This window comes from Manduca sexta, chromosome 24 (assembly GCF_014839805.1).
Source record: "Manduca sexta isolate Smith_Timp_Sample1 chromosome 24, JHU_Msex_v1.0, whole genome shotgun sequence".
NCBI classification, from domain to species: domain Eukaryota; kingdom Metazoa; phylum Arthropoda; class Insecta; order Lepidoptera; family Sphingidae; genus Manduca; species Manduca sexta.
In genome coordinates this window covers 10,574,833-10,600,892 of record NC_051138.1, presented here as the reverse complement: position 1 = coordinate 10,600,892, position 26,060 = coordinate 10,574,833, and the positions used below count along the sequence as shown (strand labels likewise).

At 34.2% G+C, this 26,060-nt stretch overlaps 2 protein-coding genes across 3 annotated transcripts in view; both read left to right on the top strand.

Annotated features, from left to right (window-relative positions):
- Nucleotides 1-23,124, top strand: part of LOC115447665 (facilitated trehalose transporter Tret1) — a 49,613-nt gene extending 26,489 nt beyond the window's left edge. Inside the window, exons 3-9 of the mRNA XM_030174842.2 lie at nt 1,316-1,530; nt 16,346-16,490; nt 16,776-16,914; nt 19,739-19,905; nt 20,112-20,307; nt 20,544-20,727; nt 21,695-23,124. Coding sequence (XP_030030702.1) covers nt 1,316-1,530; nt 16,346-16,490; nt 16,776-16,914; nt 19,739-19,905; nt 20,112-20,307; nt 20,544-20,727; nt 21,695-21,877 — 1,229 coding nt within the window. The 3' untranslated portion in view covers nt 21,878-23,124. The remainder of the gene's footprint in view (nt 1-1,315; nt 1,531-16,345; nt 16,491-16,775; nt 16,915-19,738; nt 19,906-20,111; nt 20,308-20,543; nt 20,728-21,694) is intronic.
- LOC115447666 lies at nt 4,930-9,467 on the top strand. 2 transcript variants are annotated; one of them, XM_037442514.1, is made up of 2 exons: nt 4,930-5,015; nt 5,151-9,467. In XM_037442514.1, exon 2 carries the CDS (start codon nt 5,640-5,642, stop codon nt 6,426-6,428), a length of 789 nt encoding a protein of 262 aa, XP_037298411.1. In that variant the 5' UTR covers nt 4,930-5,015; nt 5,151-5,639; the 3' UTR covers nt 6,429-9,467. The 2 variants fall into 2 exon arrangements, with proteins under 2 accessions (XP_037298411.1, XP_037298412.1); XM_037442515.1 differs by having other exon boundaries at nt 4,941-5,015; nt 5,186-9,467.
- Nucleotides 23,125-26,060: the final 2,936 nt, after the last annotated feature.

The following is a 26,060-nucleotide window of genomic DNA, read 5'->3' as shown; positions in this document are numbered from 1 at the left end:
AGAAACTTAAATCAGTAAATGAACTAGTTAAAATAATAAGAGGCCACCAATATCTATGATTCTCAAAAATAAGAATCATGGAGGCACTATCGAACTTAAAGAACCCAGTAGGGAAAGCGAAGGAAAAACTTTTAAACCTCTGGCAATCTTACTGACAAGGATAAAGCAACAAAGTTGTTTTGTGACCTTGATTTTGCTAAATTACAACGGTATCCACCTGGTCTTTCCTTCCTTGCGGGTAATAAAGGCTAAATTGGCTGCAATGAAGCTCTGGGTAACTAGTTTAGACGAGTTTGATGTTTAGTTATTAAATTAAGTACTGTCAAATTATGCGAAAATGGCTGAAAGTCATCCAGTGATTAAAATCAATGGAATTGTTATTTAAATGTTGACTAGTCTTGATTTATCAAATGGACACGAGTAAAGCGACTGTGAAATGTCTTGTAATATGTATGTATAGTATATACGAATTACGTATGTAATTATAAATATAGTTTTTAAAAGTATACAGGGTGTCCCAGAAAGTTGTGTCAAGCGGAGGTCCAGAGATAGAGCACATCTTGGGGTATCCGAATCACCCCCATGTATGTTCCGCGATTTTTCATAGTTTGCAAGATATGAAAATTTTTCTGAATTTTTGAGAATTTTTGATTTGAACGATTAAATGATTTCTTTTTAAAAAAGTAGAACACTTATTCGAAATTTTTTTATTGCAACAAAATTGTCATTGGTTGTACTTTTTTGCTAAAAACAATCAGCTTCGTAACTTTAATGAAAATTATGAAAATGTTCGTATAAAGTGAAAAACTTACGTTCTATGAATTATAACTTAAATTTTCTTCTTTAAAGTTTGTAAATGTGGGCGTAACTCTTTTACCTGTGCTTACAATGGGCCGAAGGGATAAGAGACCAAGACCAAGTAAATGGAAAAAAAATATCCCGGAAAACTAATTCACGCGGGCGAAGCCGCGAGCAAAAGCTAACAATTTAATGACAAACAACCATCGGCTCCAAATCTTAAAATTATTTCCAAAGGGAATGTTAGACGATCTCCTGTATACTTTCTTTCGATCTCGCCGACGCCAGGTCAAAGGTGGTCATATTGTTACGCATAGGCGCTAGCGCCAGATTTCAATAAACAATCACAATTTTAATCTCCGATCCAATCCTGAGAATAAAACAATCAGAATAAGTTATTTGTAAAACTGTCAAAAAGTCTGTTAATTTTCATTGAAATCGGCGGTTAGTCGTCCGAGTTTCTAAGAGCGATTTATGATTTCAAAACTGATAAATGTATGACTGTCTTTTTTTGCAGGAGCAATACCACCGCTGGGCGCATTTTTGGGCAGTATATTATCTGGAGCCCTAATGCAGAGAGCAGGCCGGCGCCGCACTCTGCAACTCACTGCACCGCTCTGGGTGGCCTCTTGGCTTATACTGGGCTTCGCTAAATACTTCCCTCTTATACTGGTGGGCAGAATGATGTCCGGTCTCTGCGTCGGCTTCGTTCTGGCGCCTGCCCAAGTCTATGTAAGTTTAGTCGATTAATAATTTTAAGGAATGTCATATGCAGGCTCAAGTTTTGCACGAATTTCTTCCTTATAAGTTTGCTTTGTTTTAATTCGTTGAATGATATATTTATAAAATTTTACTGGTACTAACTACTGTATCGGCTGAGGCTGGGCATTGTGTTTTTTATGTCTTGCCTATTCTCGTGTTGCTTATAGAGTATAAAATCAAAATAAAATAAAACTTTTTAAAAACAAGCTTTTATTACTAGCTAATAAAAAAAAATACTAAAAAGTTAGAAATAATTTAAACTTGTATAGTATTTGCGTTTTTATTACAGATATATTTTTTATAAATAAAAGCATGTTACATTGATCGATGTAATTAAAAAAGTATTATAACATCTGAAATGGTTTTTTGTTTGTCAATCACAATGTAACACCCTTTTATGTATAAAAAATATTTCTTGTATGATGCATAACTTAACTTTGTTAGTTAGACCTGGGCAAATTTACGATTTATTTATTTTATAATATATGGAAATGTTAAAGTGATTACCCTGACGAGAGATGATTTTTTTCGGCAATCGATACACTTATACCGGCCTTTTCGAAACCAGATGTACCGCAGCCACATAATTAGCTGAATAAATTTCAAAGGCCTTGCAACTTTTGTCTTTTTATCAAGAATCTTTTTTTAAATAATATAAACTTTAGAGGAATTAATTTATTTTAGATAAAGAATTTCGATTAAAGTTAATGTGTAGAAGTGTTTGAAAGTTTGAGTTTTGTGGCTCACTGTACACAGGATAACCCAGGAACACGACATTTACGTAAGCCGGTGAACGCTTGTGAACGGTAGTCGCTATCCGTGAGCACATTTGGAGGGTGCAAGCTGCGTATCAAATAGTGGAATCTTGCTCTCCTCTCCAACACCCCATAGATTGCAATCACATCAAATAATTTGAGGAAAACATCATTGTGAATATATGGGAAAAATCCTTAAACCAGCAATATTTCTAAATAATATTAATATATTAATGGTTTATAACGACATGATCTAAAATTTATTTAAGAATTAGTTGACGCGACATGCGTTATTCTGTCTTAACTATGAATTTTATGCATTCTGTTAATCGCTGACAGTTATTTCAAACCACTGACAGTAATGTAAAATTAATGGCCTCGTTAAGTTTTTGGCCTCTTAAATATTTTAAAGTTAAGTCCCGCTTTATTTTTTTCCCATTAGAATCTTCTTCTGACAATAATTTACATAACGGAAAACAAATTAGCGAAATTGTTCCATCCGTATATGCGTTATGCGATGACCAAAAGAAATACTTAGAGATTCATATTTATACACATTACTAGCTTTTGGTCGCGGCTTCACCCACTACGTTTTCCGGGTTATAAGCTAATTAAAAAAAAAACTATCCAATTTACTTATGGCTCACTATTTTCCAACAATCCTAAGGTATATCATCGTCTAACTCCAACCGCCTTATTACAAAACGAAGACTAACTATAGTACCGGGTTTAGTACCAGGTTTAAACTATGGACTAAGAAAAATGGTATTACAAAACCGAGTTTATCGCTAGTCCGAGGACTATCTGTGGTACTAAAGTTAAACCGCCGCGCCGTGACCCCTAGTTTAACTCCAGTACTAACCTCGAAACATCAAATTTCAAAGTTGATAATTGTGTTTAGAGAACCAAATATAAACTAAAATAGAAAAAATGGAAATAAATTTGATTGATTTAATGGATTTAGAAGATTTAAAAATTTTAGGAACAAATCTGCGGTTCAATAGACCTCGTAGTTTTCGTTAGTTAATGAGTCGTTTAGTCTTACAAATATAGGTACATTTTACATAAGTCATGGTAATTAAATATTCATTACAAAAACAGCAAAATTTACTCACTTATTTGTTTTTTTTTTTCATTCTTTCCATCTTAACATATTGGTACTTGTCTTGGTTGATTTATTATCTAATATGAAAACCTACTCGGAAATAAGTTAACGTAGTATTTCTTGGATTAAGAAGGAAATTTGTACTAATTGAATAACATTTTAATTTATTACACTCCCCATGACCAAGATGATTGCTTTTAACTAACCTTTTCTTCAAAAATCCAATATTCGCCTCGTTTGTTTTGATTTATTGCTCCATTTTTAATTGGTATAACTAAAACACGTAACGTACGTGATTCCACAACAAAAACAATTACACTTGTGATGCTGTTGCCGTGCCTAAATTGTTTTAAAAGAACAACGTTTCTTTGTGTTACTTGAAGTGCTATTAATCAAAATCATAAATAAACCGAAATGTAAACATTTTGATAATGTTCAAATATGCGCGCCGCACACTTCATTCCATTGTACGCTAGCTTAACATGTCAACAGTGAATTAAAACAAAACCAAGCCATTTTAAATTATTCAGCTTTAAGATATATTTAAATAGCAAAATAGTATATATTTAGCATCATCATCATTATGTAAATCACATTTTATTAAACATTTTGCCTTTCGTTTTATACATACTTGTGTTAAAAGGAACGGTGCGTCAAACGCGGAGTGAATGAATCAATGAATTACGGTAATTTTTTGCTTATACTCTGTGGATACGAATTAAATCAGAGACTATCTTCGGTACTAGTTAATCCTCGGTTGGTCTTGGATTTGTAATAAGAATGAATTTTAGTCCGAGTACTAACTTTAATACCGTAACAAACCTAGACTTTTTAGTCTTGGTTTAAACCCAGTACTAACCTATCTTTTTGTAATAAGGCGGCAAAGGTTTAAGCAGCGTACGCCAAGATAGCATTTTTCCGACTTATTTGATATCTATCGTTATATTATGACCAAATTATAGAAAATGATTATAAATTGTAGCCTATGTGTTATTCTGATGTATAATCAATATTATTGTAAAGTTTCATCCAAATCCGTTCAGTAGTTTTTTCATGAAAGAAGAATAAACATACCTATACATACGTACATACATCCCTATATCCGTCCTCACAAACTTTCGCATTTATAATATAAGTAAGATATAGACTATAAATTACTATTAAGTCTGCACCTTTGCCACAGTTTTGTAGAGAAATTACCACATATTATAATGAAATTACCACATTTATATAAATATTGCAGTCTATCAATTTCTATGCTTTCGTGTGCATTATATGATTTATATGCAGACAGACGTCCGTATTAAATAAAATATACTTACATATTTTATAAATGGTTGGTAGAATGGAATAGGGACCAGTCGACTTTTGTAGAATCAATTATCTGCAAATCTCTGTGTCTGGCATTAACGATGGCCGCATTCTATTCTAAATTATACTAACACCATAGATAAAACATTAATATTAAAGTATAATTTGCAGTGCGCATTCTGTCAATCACTGACAGTTATGTCAAACAACTGACTGTTATTTACTCAGAGTTATTTACACCCAATGCGATTATGGCCAAATCAGATTCAGATAATTATGTATAGGTATTTCATATAGTCGATACATTATTAGATTTGTGTTTACTGAATGGCGCCACCTAGTGTTTTTTTTCGCTAGGTGGCGCCATTCAGTAAACACAAATTCAAATCGACTCCCGGGAATTTTAAGTTTAAAATTAGTTTCAGTGTGAAATTTATATTAAAACCAACTGAAGATTTCTTATAGTGCTCCTTTGTTCGTGTCCCAGTGTTGTTGTGACAATATACGACCTAAAACTTTCAAAAACACGCATTTGAGCCATACAGACCGTTACACAAGCGTTAACTGTGCAAGTGCTTTAATAGTGTTATTGGACCTGTGTAACCCATTGTAAGTGACAATAAACTTTACGTTGGCCATAGATTTTCATGGAAACAGCTTTTCCAAGTGATTAAAAACATTTTTAAATTTAAACGAACTTAAAAATATTTTTCCACTACAACTAACCCCATCTGTGACATAATCCAAGTACTATTTTGGATAAATCGTTACTGCTTTCCTTAAGTACTTGACGAGAGCAAGTGATTTTTCTAGTAACCGCTAGAGGGTATTAAACCAGTTAAAATGAATAATTGTGGAGTCTGCAACAAAACCATCAAAGATGATAAAAGCTCAGAAGACACTGTAGTATGCTGTACTTCGTGCCTAAAAAAATTTCACCTCGGATGTCTTCTACGCAATCACTATTACAGCTTCAAGATGCGTTTGATAATATGAAACGTGAAATGAGTGCCTTCACTTGTGCTCTAAATTCTACAACAGAAGACGTAGAATACTTCCGAAAAGAGTTAAGTGATATGAAAAAAGAGCTTAAGGATTTGGACAAGTATAAAGCTGAAGTTGTTGATCTTCGAGCTGAGGTGTTGGAACTTCGACATGAACTTGATGCTAGGGAACAACAAAAGTACCTGAAGGACGTAGAACTGACGGGCATCACTGAACACCAGGGTGAAAATCTTACACAAATAGTGAATAATATCTCCGCAAAACTCGGAATTAGCTTGGAGCCCCACGACGTCGACGATATAAAACGCGTCGGTCAACGGACAACTGGGTCTGATAGTAGACCTCGGCCGGTGATCGTCACTCTTACCCGGCGAGCGCCTCGCGACCAGTTGCTGCGCGCCGCGAGGGTCCGCCGCGGCCTCACTACTGATATGATCCAAGTACCTGGAAACTCCCGCCGTATCTATGTCAACGAGCACCTTACAAAATCTAACAGAGTCTTATTTAGTAAGGCACGCGCGTCCGGTCTGCAACTGAAATTCAAATATGTATGGACATCTAATGGCACTGTTTTCATGAGAAGAACGGAAACTAGTTCTGTACTTCGTGTAACCTCAGAGACGATTTTAGAGAAATTAATGAACCGACATGTAAATAACAATAATACTCGGATTAACAGTCAGTATTCCTAATAGTATGAACATCTATCTTTTTTACTATTATTTTTTGTTACGGCTGTTTGATACTATAACATTACTCTTCAGCCGTCCTGTTGTGATTTACTGTATTCTAATATATGCAATAATTTTAATGTGGCTGTGGTTGTACAAACAAGCATACTATTTTCTCTTATGCATAGTTCTTACAATGTACTATTTATTACGGAAACTTTTATTTATTATAATTGATAGGTTAACATCTTACAGTGATTCTTGCTATGCTGTCTCTTATAATTTTTTTACAATTTACACTTGGTTCGGTACGGGTGTAATTATTTTTTACAAATTCTCTGAATATTTTAATATCGTGCGCTATGTTATTAACTTAAAATTAAAGCATTTATTTATTGTTACTCAAGTTAGCAATTTCAGATCTCATTTTGTGATGCTTTGTTATTTAGGTTATAACAGATACTTATTTATACTGGAGGGCGATAAGTTACACTGTTCCAATTTATTTTTATCCTCTTTATTATCTAAGTTCATAAGTAGTTCTTATAAAATTTTCATAAATAACTTAACCCAACACAATATTCTTCATCCATCGATTATAGCACAAAAGTTAATTCTTACTTACGGTATGGACTTACTTATTCTTACTTATTCTCTGGGCTCTCTGTTATTATATTTTTTAAACTCCTTTAACTCTGTTATGTCCTGCTCTTTTATAATACACATAAATTACAAATTATGGATACCATAGACTTACACACACATTTAGACAATTCTTTTCACATTAATTGCCAAAATGTGAATGCGTTAGAAGACTGTAAGGGCATTCTTACAAAACACTACAATTTTAAGATACTTACCTTCAATATCAGAAGTATTCATAAAAATTTCAACAATTTTCTTATCGCACTTTATCGTCTTGACATTAATTGTGATGTTATTGTACTAACGGAATGTTGGCTTGATTCTACTACAGTCATTAATTGTATCCCTGGTTATAACTTTTTTTTCACAAAACATAACATAAATCAAAATGGAGGTGTAGTTGTCTATGTAAGAGATTGCTGGGATGTAAATGTTTCGGAACCCTATATTACTGATGCATGTTGCCTTGTATAGAGATCCCAAAATTCTTAGCAATTCTGGGGATTTACCGGTCCCCCTCTTTTAAAAATACTAACGATTTTATTAATTCTCTGGACAATATTCTTGAATCTTTAAAAACTTATCCTAATTTAGTTTTTGCGGGCGATATCAATATAGACATATCTACAGATGGTGTTTCACTGAATTCCTCAGAGTACCTATGCAGAACTGCTGAGCATGGTCTAATTCCGGCTGTCACTCTTCCTACTAGGCTTGACGCATGCTTAGATCACATTTTCCTGAAATCAACATATTCAGCGCAAAGCGTGGTATGCGATACAGATATAACGGATCATAAAATACTCATTATGAGTCTGTCAACTCAAAAACACAAGTCTAAACCTTCCAGACTTAAATTTGTAACAGACTTCGAGATGGTTTGCATCGACCTGAAAGCAATCGAGTGGACCTCAGTCCTTGAATTGATGTTAACGAGGCGGCAAATCTCTTTTTAGACACTTTTTCAGAGATAGTACAAAAAAATACAAAAGAAATAAAAATAAGCAAACTAAAATACAACATTGAACCGTGGATTACTGCAGGTCTTCTGCGGTGTATAAGACATAGAGACTATCTACACATGCAAGCACGAAAGAATCCAGATAATGAAATCATCACAACGTCATATTCTAGATACAGGAATTATTGTAACGACTTACTAAGAAGATTAAAACGCGAGTATGAAAGAAAAGAAGTAAATAAAAACCGTCATAATACTAAGGCTCTGTGGAATACTCTCAGTAAAATTGTAACTTAAAACAGAAAAGTAACTTGCCTTCTGGACTGCTCACAAAATTAGAGAACCCTACTGTGCCACTCAATGAATTTAACAAATTTTTTGTCTCTATCGGGCAAGAATTGCAAATAAAATACTCAGAGATATTAATGAATCCGAAGACAGTTTATCTTCTAAACTGAACACCGCAAATGGTCCATCAAACTCCTTGTATCTTTCCCCAACTGATCACGATGAGGTCGACGCATTAATACGTAATTTAAAAAACAATAGTGCTCCTGGTTTAGATGGTTTTTCAAATACATTGATAAAAGCAGTTAGAGCGTACACAATCATTCCTCTTACTCATATCTTCAACTTGAGCTTCAGCACAGGATGCTTCCCTGAAGTTTGGAAAATTGCAGCTGTAACGCCGATTCACAAAGAAGGACACAAAGAAGGACCCAAAGATGCGCCCAGTAACTATCGGCCAATTTCACTTCTTAGTGTATTTTCAAAACTATTAGAAAAAATTACAAACAAACGTCTGTCACAATTCCTAGAAGATAATGGAATGCTAGCAAATAATCAATTTGGTTTCCGAAGAGGAAAGTCCACAGAAGATGCTGCAGAAATGGTAATTAATTCCATAGCGTCACATCTAGACAACGGCCGCTTTTGCTACGGTGTCTTCCTGGACCTCGCTAAGGCATTCGATACAGTCTCAATTTCTATCTTATTGCGTAAATTAGAAAGGATGGGGATTCGAGGGATTGCTCTGGACTGGTTTTGCAGTTACCTCTCCCATAGAAAGCAACTTGTAAAACTAAATAAATTTACTAGCTCTATTCTACCCACTACATTTGGAGTCCCCCAGGGCAGCATACTCGGTTCCTTGCTATTCATTATTTACATGAAAGACATTTATGATCTTAACCTAATATCCGCTGACATAGTTTGTTACGCGGATGACACAGTCATAATTTTTCATGGTGAAGACTGGGATAGCGCACGAATTGCTGCTGAAAAGGGCATGCACCATATATCAAAATGGTTACAGTATAATCTTCTTACTCTCAATAGTAATAAGACAAAATACATATGCTTCCACAAAACAGCCAGAACACGGCCCCCGGACTTATCATATTGCAAAATCCACACATGCGACTACTCCGATCCATTTCACTGTGACTGTATTTCAATGGAGCGAACCAGGACCTTAAAATACTTGGGTCTGATCTTGGATGAGCATTTGAACTTTGAGAATCATACTACGACCTTATCAAATAGAGTTCGCAAAGTTAATGGGATTATAAAGCTGTTACGGAGATCAGTCGGAGTAGACACCCTTAAACTTATTATTATAGAATTTCCATTTATGAATTCCGCCTGTGTACCATTAAAGATATCTATGTTCCGCCCAACTTCATTGTCTTTATCATTATTGTCGCTATGTTATCTCAAATTTTCTAATGTTCAGCTCAACTTCCTTATTTTTTACATTCATAAGAATCTTCTCCTGAAAATAATTAACACAACAAAAAAAGGATTAGCGAAATTGTTCCATCTGTATACGCGTGATGCGATGACCAAGGGAAATAGACATTCATTTTTATATGTATGTATATATAGATATAATTGTTATCAGCTTACTATTTGAGCTGGTTATCTCAAAGATAAAGCAACAGTTTCTATTATAGTTCTAATGAAGTGAGCAAGTATTAACGACATTTTGTTACGACAAATAGATCAATTGTTTACCTTATCAATACATACTGTGTATTGATAAGGTTTATTTAAACTATGGAACTATTCTTAAAATAATATTTTACTTTATTTTTAAAACATCTACTCAAGATTAAAATATCTACTCAAATAAGCTGATTTAAGGAATCCAATATCAACAACTTTAGTACATACATATAAGTACCTATAGTATGACGCCTGTGTCTAATAAGGGTAGGCAGAGACTATGGATATCAACTTTTCACGATTCTGGATACTTCTCTTGCTTCCTCCATCTTCATCAATCTTTTCATGTATTCCCGCCGGTTCAGGGTACTTTTGACCTAGCCTTTACTAAGAATAACAGATATTTGGCCTCTGAAGGTTTGGTGCGATCGACCCTTATCGACTCTTCCGTACACATTCGCCTTATATATCTTCTTTATCCTCCAACTTTAGTATATATAAATAAATCATTCTAATTGGCTGAATGGAATTTTTAAGCAAATAAGGACAAGGTAAATACATCAGTTGAAAGTAGCTTATTTATTTATTACTAGCTTTTGCCCGCGGCTCCGCCCGCGTTATAAAGTTTTTCAGGCTAAAGTTTTCCGTTATAAAAGTAGTAGTTTCCCGGTAGCCTATGTTCTTCCCAGGTTCTCAAACTGTCTCCATACCAAAGGAGAATGCCCATTTTTGTATGGAAGTTGGGCTACGCTTGCGTCTGTACAAAACCTTCACTAAACTATAGGGAATATATCATAAATCTTATATAAATTGAAAACAATTGGATATTCGATGGGAGTTCGGAGTAATCAGAATTTTTATAACTCGGTTATTTTGAGGTTAAGTATGGACTGCAATGATGTACGGTAGTAAGTACCTACGTGCCTAATTAAGTTCAATATTGCAGTACCTTCTTGATATTGCTATAAACAATTACTTGACATTCTTTTCACTTACCTTTAATCGGCCTTATAAGAAACTGATAGGTATTAACATATCTGATGAGACGAAACTCCAATGAAACTTCTAAGATAGTATGGCGGAATATTAGTTTTTCCACTGAGCATATACTACCCGACCCTTTGTGTAAGTAGGTACATATTTTTCTGACTTATGACTTATTCTATTACATGGATTAACTTGATCTTTATTTTCACCTACCATTATCTCATTTAAATATGGCGTCAACACATATTGTAGAATAGATTCAGCTTAGTTTTTATGACCGGCCGCATGCGTGACGCCAACCCTCTTTGGAGGATTCCGATCCCAGCCAAGTCATGTTAGAAACACCGAGATAAAATCTTGCTTGGCCTGGAAATCGAACAGGAACCCAGGAACTAACTTCACAGCCTGATTAGGCTAATAGTTACTTATCATAGGAAAAGAAAAATAAAACAAGAAATACGAAATCCGATGTATATTTTTATATGTATTTTTGATAGATATGGCTTCCCAGAAAACAGACAAGAACTTGATGTGGCCGCAACACGCTTATAATACTGCTGAAGTGAGTGAACGACTTCTTGCAGTGCTGGTCGGGTCATGCCATGTCGTTGTTGTCTGTGAACCTCTCTATTAACTGATCTCCAGCAGGCAGCACAAACTCATTCCAGCCTTGAAACCTAAAATATAATGTAGAAGTTGAGTAAACATGTTCAGATTATTATTATTGTTAAACTGTTTTCTTTAGTTTTTGCAAGATTTTTCCCACATTGTGGGTAGGTTAATAATAATCTACATAACTTACAAACTGGATAGATTGTCTAAGAAATATACTTATCGTTGCTGTGGCACCGCAATGGTGCAGTTAATACACCGCCGGGATATGCCGTCTCGATTAACAGTCCTGGGTCTAGGCTCTAGACAACATTGTGTTGTTAACTAAAAGCCTTCCGTCTCAAAGTTCGGAACACACACTATATACCTTGTTTCTTAACAGTGAATTTCTCGACTCAACATTAAAATACATAACAATAACACTCCGATTTTGAGTAAAATATTTTAATAATGAAATATTTTCAATCAGACAAATCTAAAGTGTCAAAATGTCATTAATTTCAGTTGCCAGTGTAATAAAAATCAGTACCCATATATTCATTTAATTAAAAATAAAGTCCAAACATGTTTTAGTTGACTTTAGTATTACTGTCAATGCAAGTACAAGTCGCCGTTTGTTTGTTTTTGAAGGATTAATATTTTATCTTTTTTACCAGCTATTTGGAGTTTGGTCATAATTATTTAGTATAATATATTTTTTATAACAATATTTTTGTTTAATGAATAATATATTTAATCCATATATTATGATTATTATTGTACATATTAACTTTTTTATTCCATTAAAAGGGGAATTTGTTATAAATTGGTATCAATTCGCCATATTGGCAGTAAATTATCCGGTGTTTCATTTGCAACAATTAAACAACTTTTTTTTTCATATCTATTAAACCCCCATTCGCTTATGACTGAAATAAGTACAAATGAAGTAATAATTAAAATTATGATTTTACATGGTTATTTAGTTAAGACGCATGACTGACGCAAAGATAGCCTGGTTTTGGGCATTGTCCTTTCATCTTAATACGTTGGGTAGTTTTTGAGTTTAACACGTTTAGGCAGACAGATGCAGCGGGTGACTTTGTTTTATAATATATTTTTTAGAACTTTTTAAGAGGAACAATCCCGTCATACTTCATTGTTGCATAACTTTAACCGTACGCAGCGCAAGCAACGGACGCTCTCAAAACTAATAAATTGTCCCCGTTTTTGCAACATGTTTCATTACTGCTCCGCTCCTATTGGCCATAGCGTGATGATATATAACTTAGAGCACTCCACAAACAAAGGGCTATCCAACGCAAAAATATTTTTCAATTTGGACCGGTAGTTCCTGAGATTAGCTTTTACTGCTCCGCTCCTATTGGGTATAGCGTGATGATATATAGCCTATAGCGCTCCACGAACAAAGGGCTATCCAACGCAAAAAGAATTTTTCAGTTTGGACCGGTAGTTCCTGAGATTAGCCATTACTGCTCCGCTCCTAATGGGTATAGCGTGATGATATATATAGCCTATAACACTCCACGAACAAAGGACTATCCAACGCAAAAAGAATTTTTCAGTTTGGATCGGTATTTCCTGAGATTGGCCATTACTGCTCCGCTCCTAAACAAACAAGCAAACAAACAAACTCTTCAGCTTTATATAATAGTATAGATAGAAGTATAGATAGTATAGAGTATAGATGTCGCAGTAGTCAAAGTTGCGTTAATGATGAGATGTGTATTCGTCTGCCAAGTTTGAATTTCCCGCCCTCTAAATTCGCCGCCGGGGGCACGGGCCCTGGCTTGCCCCTCCCTAGATCCGGGGCTGACTGAGAGTGTTATAAACGTAAGAGTAGACAAATATAATGAGAAAGCTTCGAACTGCTAAGCTATCGGGAGTTACACGTGTTATTGTGAGTCAACCATAAAAGATAGACATATGCTGTCGTGGGATATTTTTACATAATTTTAAGGAGAACATTTCCGTCATACATGATTTCTGTGTAGCTTTAACCATTAAGGTGGCACTCGCGACGGAAGCTTAAAAAATGGAATAACTTCTCCCGTTTTCCCAACATTTACCTTCACTGCTCTGCTCCTATTAATTGTAGCGTAATGAAAAGTATACTATAACCAGCACAGGAGTATGACAAATAATTGTACCAAGTTTCGTTAAAATCCGTCGAGTAGTTTTTGTTTCTATAACGGTTATACAGACAGACAGACAGACAGACAGACAGACAGACCGACAGACAGACAGACAGACAAAAATTTTACTAATTGCATTTTTGGCATCAGTATCGATCCCTAATCACCCCCTGATAGTTATTTTGGAAACATATTTCATGTACAGAATTGACCTCTCTACAGATTTATTATAAGTATAGATTAGTAAGGTAATGTTCTCTACGTTCTGAAGTTATGAGTCAGTCAAGCTTTGTGTTAGTGTTTGGTCGCAAGAAACATTCAACTAGTCCCATGTACAGGGACTGTGAAGTCAAGTCTTAATCGAAACTGGATAGCCACGTGATAACTTACTAGAAAGCAGTAGATGTCAAGATGTCTATTGCTGGTTAATTATATCATACTAGTTTTATGTCGCGGCACCATGCGAGGGATAAAGTTATTCCGGAATAAAAATCCCGCTTTATATTTACTCCGGGATAAAAAGTCTACAGCACGTAGGAGTAATGTAGCTTTTTATTTTTGAAAATATATTCAAATCGGTTCAGATTAGGGCTTTCAAACACAAACAAACTCTTCAACTTTATACAAGTATATTAGTATAGTTCAAACACCATTGTATGAAGAAGAAGTTCTTTGTATTTTTGTTTTTATGCGTTAATCTCTAGATCACTGCTCCGATTTATTTTCATCAGGCACAAGAAATTTACTGCTAAACATAGATCTCCTCAAAAGATTTCCAAACGAATTCAGTTTTTGCTAAATGCAGATGGTTACATTATCTCTGAGTGTTATAAGTGATTTTTAACTCTAGAAATACAAAATACGACTGTAGCTTCGAACAAAATTAGGTTCATTAATAAAACTCCTACTCGTAGCCTACTATCCAAAGAATAGACCATGGTCCATGACTTTTACAGAGTATGGACTCTAAATAATATTTTAACTATATATTAATAACATGTTGCACAATTGCCATTGTATGTATCAAATAATATAAACTCGCCGCCTACGAAAGTTCATGTTTTGACCACGCAGAGCAATTCTGAAAAATTTATAACATACTGGGAATCTTAAAAAAGCCGGCCAAGCGCGAGTCTGACTCATGCACCGAGGTTGCCGTACAAGCCTGTAGGTATATTGATAAAATAATAAATTATCGTATATAAACGGAGTTAGTTTTTATTAGGAAATTACACGAGTTGAAGCGTGAAAGAAGAATGTACAGTATTTTGTTTTTAGAAGAAACTATGCAGTCACAATAAATTACACAACAAGGAGATTGCGTTCATATTTCTTCATATATAAGTAAAAGTTCACCAATCACGACAATCGAGCCTTAATTATGGTATTTTTATCGCAAAATGAAAATCATAGCATATGGAAATCTGGAGAAGCATAAACTAAAGATAAAGGTCTCTTTATCGTTTCAGTATTTTTCCTTTATTTTATATTAACACATATCATTTATTTTATAATATAACTAAAATACAAACACTAGCTTTGCAGCAGTCTTATAAAAGTCTGCTGATGAATGATGAAAGGATTTTTTATCAAAGTTAATTATTTACAAAGTTTTTTAGTCACTATTTAGAAACTTGGTACAAAAATATGTGACGTAAATAAAATTCAAGGTTTTTGGAATTTTTCCTTTATATTAGCTGTAAAAAATTGCTTCATGACAAATTTCAAGATTCTAGGTCTAGTGAAAGTACCCGTTAGATTTGATTCCGTTGCGAGTAGATGAAAGTTTGAAAATATGCGGCTTAAATTGCTGTTACTTTTGATTGCGTTGACATAAAAGTTTGATTTAATTACAGCTTAAAGGTATTATAGTAGGTTTTGATTCCCTTGCGAGTTTCGAAAATTTGCGGTATAAACGGCTGTATCTTTTGATTGCGTTGGTTTAAAAGTTGGATTTCATAGCTTCAAGGGACAGTAGACCTGAGTATTTGATATAAATTTCAGCTAAATACGTTCATGCTATCCTGAGAAAAAGAGTCTTGACAGACGGACGGACGGTCAACAAAGTGATCCTATAAGGGTTCCGTTTTTTCCTTTTGAGGTACGGAGCCCCAAAAATAGTCCCTCGCAAAGAGGTCAAAGATTTTATAGAGCGGACATTGGGACGATTGTCATACAAAAAAATTGCGTTTATGTGATCATCAGTTTACCGTGAAATAGGATAATATCAATGTAAAATACTCATATTTTTTCCATATCGTGATAAATTAGCATATATTCTGGAAATATATTATTTTTCTATTATATATGTATAGGGATTCTGTAATATCTTGTCCCATGAACATTTCAAATAAGAAGCGCCTTATTACCAATTGGTAAAAATTTTTGGAGTAAAAACTTGGCCCCGATGGCCGGTCTATAAATAACTATGTAGTTAAATGTCTTTGCTTCCTCGCCCCCTATCACGTTCTGAGAGTTGAGACTAAACACAAATGGCGAAAAGTGGGCGCCCAGTTTGCACTTCTGCGAATACCTTCAGGTAAAAAGGCAGTATGGTTCTGTGTGTAAAGAACAAGGAGTAATAGATTTAATTCCTTAATATTACAATCTTATATAGGTGATGCGTTGGCTGTAGCATATTTTCGTTACAGGTGAGCGAGTGCTGCGACCCGGAGATACGCGGCCGGCTCGGCTCGTTGCCCACGCTCTCGATGTCCCTCGGGATCCTGTTGTCTTACATCGCCGGCAACTGGCTCTCCTGGCGTTACCTCGCCTTTTTCTCCGCTATCTTTTGCGGTAATACTTAAACTTTCCTTATTTTTAAATTTTCTAATTATTTTTAAATAAAAGGTGTAAATGAGCAAGTTGGTCACGTGATGGTAAGTGATAAACATTATCGATGCTCTTGAATGATATTTAGTCGTTTTTGAAGTTTTAGCTGTGAGATGTGTCGACTATTTCGTCCTGTATATTTGTTGGTTCCTTGTAGCTAGTCAACACGTTAAATATATTTAAGATTTTTGATTACATTTTTCTGGCTGTAATTTTTAAACTTATTGGAAATATTTTTTTCCTTCGCAGTGGCACTATTCGTAGCTCTCTTCCCTCTACCCGAATCACCAGTGTGGTTAGAAACCCACGGCGGAGACGCTGCTGATGCGATCAAATGGCTCCATCTGTCTGCACGGGCTACTGCTACTGTCAAGGATAACGAACACGAGTGAGGGAATAGATTTTGACAATTTGGTAGTATAAAATAGGGATAAAATTCAGTCCAAACCTGTAGTCGGGATGCAGAAATGAATTCGTAAGACTTGATGTCGACTCAAAAATGAATTATTTACGAGTCCCTTAGCGTAATAGATTTACTCCGGAATGAAAGTGGCATCGTCTATCTATTTGTCAATTCAAGGAAGTATATTTTTTTAATTATTCATTTTTTTCACTAAACGGGTTAACGTATAACACGCATTGAAATATCCATTATTATACGATTAGAAAAAAGAGTATAAGTGTATCCACGTCTCAGTAAAGCTAATTCTCCTCAATTATATCTAACCAGTGTTCACTAACGCAGATCCAAATATTATTACTTAGGTATATTATACTATGTGTTGCTCGCGGCTTCACCCGCATGAATAATCTTTTCTGCTACAAGTAGTTTAATTACTTAGCTAACCATCCATCTAGCATACAAAGCCAGCGTCATCTATTAAAAAAAAACAAATAATTCCTACGGATGCACATTATCGGGACAGGAAACAAGGTCTATGTTGATCCAGGATATGGCCTAGAGGTGTACTATATTTTATCCAAATTTGTTGAGCAGTTCCTGCATTCATTTTTAGTAAACATGTAAATATTTTTACAAACTTTTGCAATATAATATCAGTAAGAGGTAAAATAAGATACCTATTCTGGGAAAATACAATGTGAATCGGTTCATATATTGCAGTATGTATTGAACAATGAATATCTCACTATACTCCATTGGTTTAGGTAAATAAATCGTAAAAAAGGTATTTTATCTGACCATTTCCCATTACGAAATATGGCGTAACACAATTAATGTTTTCATGACCCACACGCCGCGCCACTTCAAAATGGTATTCTCGTATATTAAAGTAGTTTGGTTAATAAATCGTCTTAATTATTAATTGAGAAGCGTTAACATAATTAATTATTCTAATGTACAATGCTGTTATAAACCATCGCGATCTATCAACTGTAAAAAACCTAAAACGACAGGCATTCAAAACATTTATACAATGGATTGTAACAGATAAACCTACTAAATTCACGAGTACGACTGCCACGTAGCATGCTATTAAAACTGACTGACATTTAATTTAATCGATTAACTGGACACCGATTATTGATAAATTCTGCATTGTAAATATTTGTCATTTTTTTATTTTTGTTTAAGACTATTATTTATTGTTAGTTATTTGTTTTGTTTTTAAACTGAATTTAATCATTTTAAGTGTTAGTTTTTTATTAGCAGTAGTTTCATTGACAGAACAGCCTTTGTAAACACTGTCACTGTTATATACTTAAATCGATGGAGTATAGAAACCTATTACAGGAGCAATTAGCATAACATTTGCTGTAACGCAATCTGTGCTTTGTACATTCAGCTCAATATATTCTAGAGTAATCTAAATTATAGTAGTTGTTACATTATAACTAGCTGCAATAAAATATAACAGTAATAATAGGCTTAAATGCACAAAATTTTAAGGTGTCACAGCATGCATTGCCAAAAAAAAATAACACCAGTATTAATATAAACCTAAGATGTTTTTATTACATAGATACGTTGTCCGAGCTCAATACTGGCAAGACGAAAGTAAGGTAACTGCCTGACATTTACTTAGTCAACCTCCAACCACTGTCGCGACTAGTCGGCTTACTAACTTTTTGTATTTTTATAAATAAAATGCCTTCCTGTGTTTTTAGACGATGTACAAATTATACTCCAACTGTGAATGAAAAACCGTTTCATTTCATACGTTAGTTATAAGTATACACTATTTAACTTATTTTTAAACTAATAAATGCATTTTATTCGACTGTCATGGCGACGGGGCGGCCGTCGCTCGGGCTCATTCGGAACCACTCGGGCTCGCTCGGGCCGTATCGATGCGAGCCGCTAGGGCTGTGACTATAGTAAATACTCCGCTGTTTTTATGTGCAATTTTGTTAGTGTATGACGCGTCTATTTGTAAAATGTCATTGATATAAACTATATATAAAGCGTACCTTTTTACAAATTAAAGTAACAACTTCATTAAATTTTAATTAGTAGAGAAAGAGGATAGGGACCTTTTGATATTCAAAAACAATGAGCAAATTTTAAGTATAATAATAAAGGCAAATTATTTCTGTTAATTACGATATTGGTAGTAAAGTATTAATTAATTAGTTTAATTAATCAGTGGATTGTAATTATGCTTTAGATATTAGAATTAACACATAAACATGATATGAATGTCGAAAATCGCAGTGAAATAGTAATACCTTGCCAGCCCGACGATGAAATATCGTTTAAAGAAATTAGTATTACTCTGGTAATTGAGTACTTCAATCTCTATTTTGTAATGACTACAATAAAGAAGTTTTAATTTTGTTATACGTGCACGGCAGTAACTCCACTATGTTTGAGCGTAAGTGGAGTCGGCCAAGAATGTCACCAGCCGATAGGGCTGCCGGAGGGCAAGTTGATATTGAGAAAGAGAAAAGTATGAATTGTAGGTAAAGTCGAGCACACATGTAACCCCACTTCCCCTCTCCCGCTTTAACAATAACGTAGAGTAGAGCGTAATTGAACATTCGGAATATTAGGAATGGAATTGGTGAATTCATTTGAGTTTTAGAACCTCTAGGGGGGGCTGCTGCACTTTCCTGCCCCTTTTGGCGACAGAATGTCGACTGACAAGAGATGATTACCTCTGACAGTCGACACAATTGTGTCTGGTACAATGATTGTAATGATTTTAGTTCCTAATTATTACTGGTATTTTTATAAACTGTTATTATTTCAGAAAGTCTCCAGACCCAGAGAATCCGCCGAGTCTCTTTACGCGCAAGGTGTTCTTCTCGTCGGTTGTGATCAAACCTCTTGTCATTGGGTTCGCTTTGCTATTCTTCCAGCAATTCAGCGGTATCGATGCTGTCATATTCTTCACTGTTGAAATCTTTCAGAGTGCGGGTAAGTGGAGTTTAAACTTACATAATAGTATAATATTTATCTAGAGTCATACATTCGTTATCATAACAAATTTAGAGACATTAAACTACAAAAGTGTCCTTCGTTTGTTGTCGATGAAACATACCTATTTAATCCGCTTAATCATAAGTATATGCGGGCAAAATAAACTTGAATCATATTTAATTTAATTTACAATTTCCTTTTAGGAAGCACTTTAGACGCCATGACAGCGACGATCATCATAGGTCTGGTGCAATTGTTAAGTAATGGTGTTAGTACAATGTTGGTGGACCGCGCAGGACGTCGGCCACTACTCCTAATATCAGCAGCTATTATGGCCGCATCCATGGCGTCTATGGGTGCAGCATTCTACTTTGAAGTCGAGCAGAAATCATGGCTTGGGTATGTGACTTTTCTTTACTATTTTATATTTAAAGAAGCAGAGCAGTGTTGCGTTGTTAAGCGAAGCTATTGAATGTATCGTATTAGACTTATATATTATTATAAAAAAAAAATTCGGCAAAAATCCCTATTTCAGTTTTAGATTTTTTTTATCATTTTGTAGTTTAGTGCGAATATGGTATATGTGTCTCTGGATGAAAGTATAATTTATTTTAATTATTTTGTCTTTTTTTCAGGTACTTGCCCATAGGCAGTTTGGTGGTGTTTATGATCGGCTTTTCACTTGGATTCGGAGGTCTACCGTTCCTGCTCCTCGGAGAACTCTTTCCGACTCACTATCGGTCACAGCTCTCAGCAATGGCAAGCGCTGTCAATTTGCTGTCCATGTTTTCTGTCATTAAATCGTACCATGCACTTGAAGTAAGTACTATGAATGGTTTCCTATGTTAAATTTAGTTTATTATTTTATATGCAACAGAAAATATTATGGAAAAGAAAGTCTTTTCTGAAATAAGAATTAAAATTGGTTGAAAAATAAAGCAGTTATTCATATTTGAAATATTTTTGCGAGCAAAAGTGGGGGCGTGGAAGGGTAACTGCACTATCTTTTCCTCATTCACAGTGTTATGGCCGGTGGGTGACGTCACATCTCACTATTACTGCAATTTGACCGCTTTACACCAAATTTCAAAGCTATTAACTTATTTGTTATTGCGTGGATTTTGTTTTTCCGATAGATTTTTGATGAAAAACATTTTTGATAAATGTAATTTTTAAAATGTCGTCAGTTTTATTACGGTGGATGTTTCAATGATAAAAAAAGAAACAAAAGTAAACGCAAAAATTTTGGACACACATACACTGTGTCCCAAATTAACTTGTAGTCAATTTTATTCCAAAATTATAATTTTTTGCGGGCCGAGCTGTAAACAATTCGTATGATTATAATTTTTTTTTAGAAAATATTTTCAGTCTTAGTTCACAAAAACCAACCACGTGTTATAATTTAATTAGCGGTTTTAAATTGGTTGAAAATTAAGGTAAAAAGCGATTTTAAGGTACATTCTTTGTAACTACATACTTAAATCGATTAATATTATCAACAGCAACTAATACATCTCCCCATTCGCCGGATGACGGGTCAAACATTTCAATTGTGTTTTATAGAATAGTAAATTGCGTGTCATCATCATGCACTCATGAAGTTTTATAATAATTTTATATTTTGTATTTGTAAAATATTGGTGGACGTACTTTGTTGGAATAATAAATAAATATATAATAGTTTCTAAAGAATATGTAATCACTTAGCTAAAGTGAGACTCATTGCGGACACAGAATTAAGATAGAAGAGTCGTCGTAACATAACAAAAAACTATGTTTACAGTCTGTGCTGACATCTGCCGGAACATTTTGGATGTACGGCTGTTTTTGCGTGATGGCGTTCTTTTTTGTGCTGTTCCTGGTTCCCGAGACAAAAGGCAAGTCGTTGGCCGAGATCGAACGACATTTCCGCGGCAAGAAAGAGAAGGAAGCGGTACAAATGCAAACTGTGCAAACAGTGTGCTAGTTCTTGTTGTAATGAGATGCGAATTCAATTAACACAATAACACGCGTTCTAAGTTCCACATATATTTTTTGTTGAAGTTTTGTAAGGCTGTGAAAAAAGGTGATTATTATCACCAAATACTTATTTAACAATAACGAGTGAAGCAAAATGCAAATATGATAATGAAATTCATGATATAATAACATCCTAATAGGGTAGTTTCCTATTTTTGATTTTATTCGTTAATTTATATGTAATATAAAAAAAAATATGAAAATGAAATTCTGTGTGATCTGCATCAGAATTAGTTATCTACTAAGTAATAGTAATTATAGTAGCAAATAAAATAGTTATTCTTGATGGGGTTATCGCGCTGGTCCTTTCTCACGCATCCACCGTTATGGAAGATGTCATCAGGCAGGCATACTTGAGTCGACGGTCGAGAGGCAATCATAGCTCTTCAGTCGACATTCTGTTGGATCCCACTTCACTTACCATCAGGTGCAGTGGAGCCTATTTGCCGTGCTCGTATAAGTTAACAAATTGCAATCGGTGACGTCACAGTTTGCTGTTACTGTTACTCGACAGCTATCCCCATTTACCAAATTTCAAAGCTTTATAATTTATCTATCATAGCAAGGAATTTGAAAAATATTTTTGTATTACATTTTGGATGACATATTTTTTTATAAATGCATTTAAAATAAGTAGTCAACTACCCTATTACTAAAAGTTAAAAAAAATAGGAGCAATCGTTCAAGATTGAGGTATGCAAACAAAATAAACTTTAATTATACAATATATGTCATAAAAAATATAATGGTGATCTGTGGTGTTTATAATAGGGTGTTTGACAATTTTTTTAAATATATGTACTACGATGGAGGACTATTCACTTATAGCATGAGTTATATTTTTATTGTTAAAATATGCTCAATTTATTAAATATCCGTGATTTTCTTTTGTCATTTATAATTTCGCGCTAAAATGCGTTGTCACGTGACGTTACAACGACAAACACATGACAAACATTCGTGACAGTTGTGGCACCGAACCTGCACCTTACAACAAAACAAATTGTCTACGATTTATATCTCCTAGTTGTTATTTTTCCCACAAAAAATGAATATGCCAGCATATATAAATATTGTTCAGTGCCTTTACGTAAAAACTCAACACCAAATAATCCCAATAAATTGTTCATTCATGTGCCAAAATCAAAAGATTTAAGAAAGAAGTGGTTGACTTTAGCACGACGAGATCCAAAATATACGTCGGATAAATCGACGATTTATTTTTGTGAAGTTCATTTTAATGTAAGTTTATACTTGTATATTATAAATGTTTTTGTCACCTAAAAAAATAATGTTTTAATATAAGTGTCAAATATAAACTATGGTTTTTGTAACCTCGGATTTTTTAAATTTATGAGTGCGTGCCATCTGTTGTTCTAAGTGTCATGCAGTAGTTATTATATATTTATTGTATCTAATGATGTAATGTTTATGAGAGATGGCGTCACTAGGAATGGCGGCCGGCATCGCGTCGTTTTAGGCCGCGAGGGATACAGATTAAAAATTCTAAATTTTAATGACGTATATAAAATACTAGCTTTTGCTCGCGGCTCCGCCCGCGTTATAAAGTTTTTCAGGCTAAAGTTTTCCGTTATAAAAATAGTAGTTTCCCGGGAGCCTATGTTCTTCCCAGGGTCTCAAACTGTCTCCATACCAAATTTCATCTTAATACGTTAGGTAGTTTTTGAGTTTAACACGTTAAGGCAGACAGATGCAGCGGGGGACTTTGTTATATTATTTAGAACTTTTTAAGTGAAACAATCCCGTCATACATCATTGTTGCATAACTTTTTACGCAGTTTGTTTGTTTGTTTGTTTACGCAGCGCAGGCAACGGAAGCTCTCAAAACTCATAATTTTCCCCGTTTTTGCAACATGTTTCATTACTGCTCCGCTCCTATTGGTTATAGCATGATGATATATAACTTTGAGCACTCCACAAACAAAGGACTATTCAACACAAAAAATATTTTTTCAGTTCGAATCGGTAGTTCCTGAGATTAGCCATTACTGCTCCGCTCCTATTGAATATAGCGTGATGATATATAGCCTATAGCTCTCCACGAATAAAGGGCTATCCAACGCAAAAATAATTTTTCAGTTTGGACCAGTAGTTCCTGAGATTAGCCATTACTGCCCCGCTCCTATTGGGTATAGCGTAATGATATATAGCCTATAGCACTCCACGAATAAAGGGCTATCCAACGCAAAAAGAATTTTTCAGTTTGGACCGGTAGTTCCTGAGATTAGCCATTACTGCCCCGCTCCTATTGGGTATAGCGTGATGATATATAGCCTATAGCACTCCACGAACAAAGGGCTATCCAACGCAAAAAGAATTTTTCAGTTTGGACCGGTAGTTCCTGAGATTAGCGCGTTCAAACAAACAAACAAACAAACAAACAAACAAACAAACAAACAAACTCTTCAGCTTTATATAATAGTATAGATTTACAATACGTTTAAAACAAAAAAATCTATTTGATAAATATTGTCACCCACTATTCTTTCTCCTGGAGCAGTTTTATATTTTTTGATTACACCAGTCAATCACCCTATTATAATCATTTTCTTATATTTTAAGGTAGAATTCGATGGATGCCATATTTTCAATTTCATTATTTAATATTAATGTACTCGTAAGCGTGACGTTATATGTAATGTTCTATATTTCCATTGGCTTTTAGATTGTGAAACATTGAATAGGTAATGTTTATGTAAATTTGTGTATTTAAAAGATGCTTGTTGGCTGTGATCATAGTATTTTCGAAAAATAGAACATTGATATGTTGTGTGAATATTTTTCATTGAAATATCGCTTTAATCGAATTATGTTGATGCTGTGTTATTACTAGAATTGTATATTATAAATTAAATTCACAGTAAGTTATTTAATGATTCAACACTGTTATTTGTAGTTTTATTTCCTAACAACAATGTTTATAACATTTTGCAGTTGCTAAATTGAACTGTGATAGATTTTCCCGGGGTAATTAGTACCCTTATAAATAGGTAATTATATTAGAATAATAATTATTTTGTAGTACCTCTTTAAACACATTCATTCAAATTATTTACGTCTTCCTACGAACAAATATTCAAAACCTATAAATAAACATTTTATTTGAAAATATTGCTTTCAGACAACAAAATTACAAAGTTTGTTTATTAATTGGTTAATTTGATGAAACTTTTTATAAAGTTATATTACTTCGATTTACTCATGATATCTATGACCATGAACCGTGCACATACTATCATGAAAACTATATAAAGTAGTAAATCTAATTATTATTAAATACTGTTAAATTATGAAGTAAATAGTGTTATTTCAGTTAATTATTTGTGATAATTTAAGCTAATTACTATGCACGGACTCTTGTTAATATCGTGTAAATAGTTATAGCCAAATAAAGATTTGTACATAGTATTATAATTATGATAAATAAATATACTTAGAGATTTTTTGTGTTCTTCGTACTGCAAATTGCAATCGATAGTTCCTCCACGGCAGTATTTTCAATAGCTCATGAATTAATTTAGTTTCCCAAGGGTAGCGCAGATAAATTATGCATTCAAACTTGATTGAAGCTCTGCTCAAACCGATGCGCTCGCGTGATTTGGAAAAGAGATTACAAACAATACTTAATGTACCTACAAGATACTTCAGTTAACAAATTTTTTTTATCTTCAATATTTTAATTAATTTATGTATTTCTTATGGTTTCGATGGAGTTACTTTTTTTACGTGCGCGGCTGTGAATAGATTACACGTGGTAAGTGGAGCGGAGTCCAATAGAATTCTGACTGAAGAGATTTGATTAACCCGCAGCAGTCGAGATAATTATGCCGGTCCGTTGGAACCGGGTATACACAGGTTGATCGCGGGACACAACACACTCACGTGGGACTGGGCTACTATAGAGGGTTTTGATACCTTGTGGTCGCTATCCGAGCGACCACAAAGTATTTATTATAAATAACTTATTGAATGTAAATAATAATAAATAAATATATATATTATATATATTTACATATGTACGCTCTATAACCTATCACCAGTTAATTTAAAACAACAGTTTTTTTTATATTTATGTAACAAGCACTTGAAAAGAATATATTTTTGTATAA